At 41.8% G+C, this 6707-nt stretch overlaps 1 protein-coding gene across 1 annotated transcript; it reads right to left on the bottom strand.

Moving 5' to 3' along the window:
* Positions 1-2906: 2906 nt before the first annotated feature.
* On the bottom strand, positions 2907-6427 carry LOC123143184 (protein Rf1, mitochondrial). Its single transcript, XM_044562028.1, has 2 exons — positions 6157-6427; positions 2907-6090 (listed from the first exon to the last, which is right to left on the bottom strand). Exon 2 carries the CDS (start codon positions 5992-5994, stop codon positions 3919-3921), a length of 2076 nt encoding a protein of 691 aa, XP_044417963.1. The 5' UTR covers positions 5995-6090; positions 6157-6427; the 3' UTR covers positions 2907-3918.
* Between the last annotated feature and the right edge of the window lie 280 nt (positions 6428-6707).

The following is a 6707-nucleotide window of genomic DNA, read 5'->3' as shown; positions in this document are numbered from 1 at the left end:
AAGAGATGTAATTTGGTGCACAAGATAGGAATTTTTTTATTAAGTTTAGGCTAATTTTTTTCCCTCCAAAATATGAAGGATTGCTTCCTATCATACATAGGAATAGGAATCCATTCCTACAAACCAAAGGGCTTCGAAGGAATTTTTCCTTTGCAAATCATATCCTATAAAATTTCTATAAAATTCAAACCAAAGGAGGCCTGGGCGTTTCTCTAGCATCCAGGAGACCTAGGTCCGAACCCGGATCCTCCCCGCTTTTGCAGCCTTTTTTTCGCGAATTTCAGTTGGCATAATATAGAGCTACCTCGCCAAGTGTTGCTTAACAGATGGTCTACACAGTACAATTATGGCCAAAATATTCTCGTTTTAACTCTTTTTTTTTGCAAATTCAAGTATTTATTTAAAATATTCATATCTTTCAAACCCCAACTCAAAATTTAGCATGTTATATATGGAAATTGCCCAAAAAAATTACAGATTCTAAATATAATGTTATCTTGCATGTTAATTTTTTAAAAAATTATTCTTATGTTGCACCCTCAATTAGTACTTTTCTTTTTCTATTAAAGACACACACGTTTCTTACTCCCGGTTTTTTTGTACGCCGGTTATTACCAGATTTTCATTCGTTGTTTGGTTCGTCCATTTGCACATAAAATAAAAAAGAAAGTAAAAAATGTTCACAATTTTTAAAAAATGTTTGCAAATAGTATAAAGTGTTCATGATTTCAAGTATGTGCACGAGTTTCAATAAATATTTATGATTTCAAAAATTGTTCATGATTTCATGAAATTGAGAGTGATAGTGTATCTCAATGATGCAACGAAATATGGTCATAGCCACTGACGATTATGAAGAAAAATCTCCCGTTGCAATGCATGGGCCCTTTTGCTAGTAACAAATAAAGGGACTATTGCTTCTGGCGATACGTTATGAAATTTGCCCCCATCCAGGTTTATTGGGCCGCCCCACCAGAACTCTCGTACCAAGGCAGAAATCAGGCACGGTTTTCTAGTGATGCAACCGTGCATGGTAATTGCATGCAATACTTTGGGTTCTGCCTCCCTAAGACTAGCCACAATGGATAGTAACATAGAGTAGTAACATGCCCATGTTACTACTCTATGTTACTACCTCTGTAATGGGGAGTAACATATGTGTGGTAACATGCAACACTTCATTTATTAGGCTATAGACTCATCTTGCCTTGATATGTGTGATGTTACTTATACTAGTAGTAACTAGCTATGTTACCACATGCCTCTCTTTCTTTATTTATTGCTTGCCACATCATCTATTCTATCTAGATATGTGTGATGTTATTACCTATGTTACTTCCACTGTGGGTAGTCTCCGGAATTAGTATTTTGTCTCCCACGATCCAATCAGCGAGCTTCCTCTCGCATGCATTGCCCCACACTACAGGTTGGGAATTAATTGCAGGCTGTGAGACGTACTGACGCGGTGGCGCTCTAGATGTTCACTTACAAAGCGTTTCACTTTTCACAGCACAACCGAGTAAGCGGCCCTGTAAACGCGTACGCGCCGATGCTACCCAGCGGCCCTGTAAACCAGGACAAAGGTAGCATTACCCACCAATGCCACCGATAACTAATAAAAAAACATTTCACAGAATCTCCACATGGGCCGGCCAATGTAGTAGGAACCTCCTATACTGTGCTCTGCGCGCTTGGAGAAGACATAGCACGCCCATTTCGGCCGGGCCATGTCCGGGCGGCCTGTTTTCTAAATTTCATTTTTAGTTTTTCTTTTTCTTTTCTGTTTTTGCTTTTCTACTTTAATTAATTTGGGACCTCAAAAATGTTTCGAAAATTAAAAAAAATGAGAATTTTAAATATTATTTTAATAAATCATAAAATGTTTGTGGATTCAAAAAATGTTTTAGATTTTGTAAAAACATGTTTTCTTATTCAGAAAATGTTAGAAATTTTGAAATAAATTTTCGGGAAATCCAAAATGTTCATGATTTTTTTAAAAAGTTCGTGACTTATAAAATAATTTATTTATTCATAAAATGTTCGCTGATTCGAAAAATGATCATGCATTTCAAAAAATGTTCGTGAATTTCAAAAATTGTTCCACCAATTTCCAAAAAAATGTTCACTGATTCAAGAAAATTGTTTTTAAAAATATTCACAATTTTTAAAACTATTTGCGAATAGTATAAGATGTTCATGAATTCAAAATATGTTCTTGGTTTTAGAAAATGTTCGAAAATTTATAAAAGTTTACACAAATTTGAAAAAAATTCACGACTTCAAATATGATCATGAGTCTAAAAAATGTTCATGATTCCAAAAATTGTTCATAATTTCACGAAAATTGAGAGTGATAGTGTATCTTAGTGATGCAGCAAAATGTGATCATGGCCATTGGAAAAAAATCCTGTTGCAACGCACGGTCCCTTTTGCTAGTCTAGTAAAATAGAACAAAATTGATTCTTATTGTCTTCGCGACGAGGAAATACTTACTATAAAAAGAGAACAACTCGATCCGAGTCCTAGCTAGTTCGAGTACACGACCATGTGCCATGTTTAAGCTTAGGCATCATGAATCTCAACTCCGGACAGAATCTGTGTGGCTGAGCAAGCAAAGCTTCTCTTTTGCAACAAACCGGCTTCTTATTAGACCTCTGTATTTGCATCACCTTGTTGTTAGTACTTGCATCAGTAACAGTAGAGTTATACGATATTGCGCGCATACCTGCATACTTGTGCTTAGTCGAGTTGATGCCTCATACCCGTTCAGTCAGTTCGGCAAGATAATAATATAATTAATAATTTCAGTCATTATACGGGTTTTACATTGTACGCTCCCACGAGTGTTCGCATTTTTCACTGACACGTGGGATCCTCTCTTCAGCTTCCCTGAGGAGACTTCCAGATGACTTACAAGACACATCTATATACATGTTGGTACTTCTATGTAGACAGTATGCTCTGAAGACTGCACATGACTGCATGTATATTGCACAACGAAATGTGAGAGACGAGGGAAAGTGAATAACATGGTACTACAAATTTCGGACTGTATTCCACGGTTCTAGTCACATGGACACATCACACGCGAATGCTCCTAGAAGCAAGGAGATATTCTCAATCAGATAGGGGCGCAGGTCATGCAGCTTCACGGCATTCAATACGCTGACACTTGAAGAGGAGGTGCACTGCTGATTCCAGGACTTGCTTGCAAGTGTACAGAGACCAAAATTTGGCCATCCACTTGCTTGCAAACGGATTGTGTCTTGGACTCCAGGAGAAAGGATTTTATTTTCCCAAAGGGTGGCAAATTGCTGGATGTGATCCAAGGTATGTCCCTGATTGATGTCGATTGAGAGATTAAATGTGTTACTCCACATACATAAGGGATCGTACCAGAACATTATGCCACATGTTTCGTTCACAGGTGCAGGGCCAGTCACCAAGTAGGAAGAGAGGGCAGGTTATAACCATAAGAAAGATGGTAGATGTAGCTTCGGAATATGAAGCTGCCATTTGCTAAGAAGTTGCAACAAAGTATGAGCTAATGAAACTGTCAGACAGTGTTTCCCTCCTTGCTGACAAAATATACACCGTGCAAAGAGAAGCTTACACAAGGTTTCAATCAGTTCCCTGTTCCAGATAAGAGTGGTATTTTTCAGGGAGAAACCTCTGATACTGCTGACATTTCACCCCTGAAGCAAGTGCAGTCAACAGGTCAGCTGTGGAAGCTTCAAGGGTGAAGCTCCTCTCATCAATTTTGGATAGGGAAGACCCAGCCCTGTGCACCTCCCCTTTCTGAAGTAACATTCTAACAATAGCATTTAGTATAAAGTTGTCGGCGGCACGGCCATTCTTCTCCACAGAAAGGAAAAGACCATCAGACTTTTGCAGAGACCGCTCTTCTGTAAGCTTTTTTCAGACTACTCCTTTTTTTATTAAGCTATACATAACAGCATCCGGCACTAATCCTTTGGCCAACATATCATCAAACAAATCTGTGGCTTCTTCCTTTCTGCCACCTTTAACCAACGCACTAATCATAATATTGTAAGTCCCAACCTCAAGCGGATAATTTGTTGAAGATAGGTGTTGAAACATTCTTAGCGCTCCATCGACACAGTTATTTTTACAAAGGCCTCTGAGAATTATGTTGTAGGCCGCAATATCCACGTGTATTCCACTGTCAATCATCCTGAGATATAGTTTAGTGGCAGCAACAGTCCTTCCAGAATTTAACAGGCCATACCGCATTGTTCTGTAAGTGATGACAGAAGGCTCAACTTTCTTTTCCAACATCTCAGTGAAAACAGCTGATGCGTCATCTATCATTCCATTCTTAAAGTAACCATCAATCAATATGGTATAGGTGAAAACATCTGGTTTCAAGCCAGTTGAGAGCATATTGCCAAGTAACTTCCTCACTTCATCCACCTTTCTAACGAAAAAGTACCCATGCATCAATGTGCCATAAGTATGAATGTTAGGCTTAACACCGATGCGTACCATCAGGTCAAACATATCTTGGGCTTCGATAACCCTTCCACTTTTGCAAAGGCGGTCCATAAGTATGGTGAAGGACACGATATCAGGATAGATGCCGCGATTCAACATTTCAGAAAATAGCTCATGAACCTTCTCCCATTTGCCACAAGTACAAAAACCACTAATAAGGGTGTTGAAAATTACGATATCAGGAGCTAATCCTTCGGTTATCATTTGATTGAATTGGCACATAGCATCATCCATTTTGCCAGCACTGGAAAGCAAGTTTATTACCGCTCCATAGTTAGCAACATTAGGGTTCAATCCTTGCTGCCGCATTTTTGTAAATATATGCATTACCTCACCAAACATTTCTTCTTTAGGACATGCAGATATGAGCATGTTGTAGACATAATGATCTGGTGAGATACCATTTTCTACCATCAAATCAATGAGACAATGCATATCATGAAATGATTTTTCCATAGCATAACCATGAAGCAGAATACTATAGGTAGTAACAGACGGTTTTTGGCCCAAACTGACCATAGAATCAAAAATCTTCCTAGCTTCTGCGCATCTTCCGCTCTTGCAAAGATAATCCATCTGTATATTGTAAGTTATCATATTTGGTTGAACACCGTTTATAGACATGTGCTCGAAAACCCGTTCCACCTCTTTGCATTGTCCTGATGAATAATATCCATGTATTAGGCTAGTATATGTGGTAGTATCTGGCAGAATTTCTCTATCAAACATTTGTTGAAGAACCTTCTCAGCCTTGTCCATCGCATGGACCTTGCACATGCCAGAGATGATTGAGTTGTAGGTCACAATATCTGGCGAAATCCCCCTGTGTACCATTTCACAAAATAGGCTGTAAGCTTTGCCCACCTCGCCCTCTTTCAACAAGCCATCAATTACGGTGCTGTAGGAGACCAGATTAGGTTGGCAGCTACCTCCGTGCTCAACCATCACGTGAATCAGCTCGAGAGCCTCTTGGCTTCTCTTCTCGTTGCAGAGACCCTTGAAAAGAATGCTGTAGGAGTAAACATCCGGCGTGCAGTTAAGCTCAGGCATAATTCGGAGCACGATGTCCATTCCGTAGCTGGTCTTCTTCTCCGCACAGACGGCCCTGAGCAGGTGGCTGAAAGAGATAACGGATCCTGCCGCAAATCCCGTCTTAATGATGTGGCCCATGGCAGCGAAACCAAGGTCCAAGCGGCCCGCAAGGCAGCAGCAGTCGACTAGAATGCCGTAGGTGATATTCTGGGGTGCCACCTTGGTTCTTGCAATGCGGTTGAAGAGGGAGACGGCGAGTGCAGGGCAATCACGACCGACGACAATGAGGAGGCAGTTGATGGCAGGAACTGAGGAGGGCCGAGCAACCGGGAGCAATTCGTCAAACAGGTGGAGTGCATCCTCGGTGCCAATGTTGCCAGCGCGGTACCGGGCCTTGATGTTCTGCTCCAAGATGCGTCTGCCAGCGGGGACGGCGCGGCGGCTCATAGCTCCACCTGGCCTGAGCCTCGGATCTGGAAGAATCTGGCAATAGCAGAGGACGCCGCTCACCCCCTACCGTATCGGCGCAGCCTGGGCATGAACCTACGAAAGCAGAGTGAGGAGGATGAGCATGCTATATGGTAGACGTCGCAGATCTCCGGTGCTCACCATAGATCTGCTGCTGCAATCTGCTGTAGATGCGGCTGCCGGCCGGCGAGCTGGTCCACACGACGACAACGTTGAGGGCGCGAGGAGGAGATCTCCGCCGCTCGCTGCCGCCTGCCTCGGCCCTGGCGCCGAGGAAGACGAGACGATCCTCCCTGGCCGGTGGCCTCTGCCGTTCCGACGCGGAGGAAAGCGAAGCTCCAATCTCGTGAGGGCCTCCCTCAACGCCGCCGGCGCCGGCTCTCTTTTTCTTCAGAAGTGTCAAGTGGCTGTGCGCTCCTGTATCTACAATAGGTCACCTATATCTTCAGAAGTGTGAAGTGTGAAGTGACACTGTAGATAAAATGCAGCAACAAAAACTAAAATGGAACTAGTATCTACTACTCCCTCCATCTCAAAATTCTTGTCTTAGATTTTGTCTTAATACGGATGTATCAAGTCACGTTTTAGTATTAGATACATCCGTATCTAGACAAATCTAAGACAAGAATTTTGGAACGGAGGGAGTATCTTTTTGCGGGGAACTAGTATCTACTTCCTTCATCTCGAAATAA

The sequence above is a fragment of the Triticum aestivum genome, chromosome 6D, assembly GCF_018294505.1.
Source record: "Triticum aestivum cultivar Chinese Spring chromosome 6D, IWGSC CS RefSeq v2.1, whole genome shotgun sequence".
In the NCBI taxonomy this organism is placed as follows: domain Eukaryota; kingdom Viridiplantae; phylum Streptophyta; class Magnoliopsida; order Poales; family Poaceae; genus Triticum; species Triticum aestivum.
The sequence above is the reverse complement of the archived record's forward strand: the minus strand, read 5'-3'. Positions and strand labels throughout refer to the sequence as shown.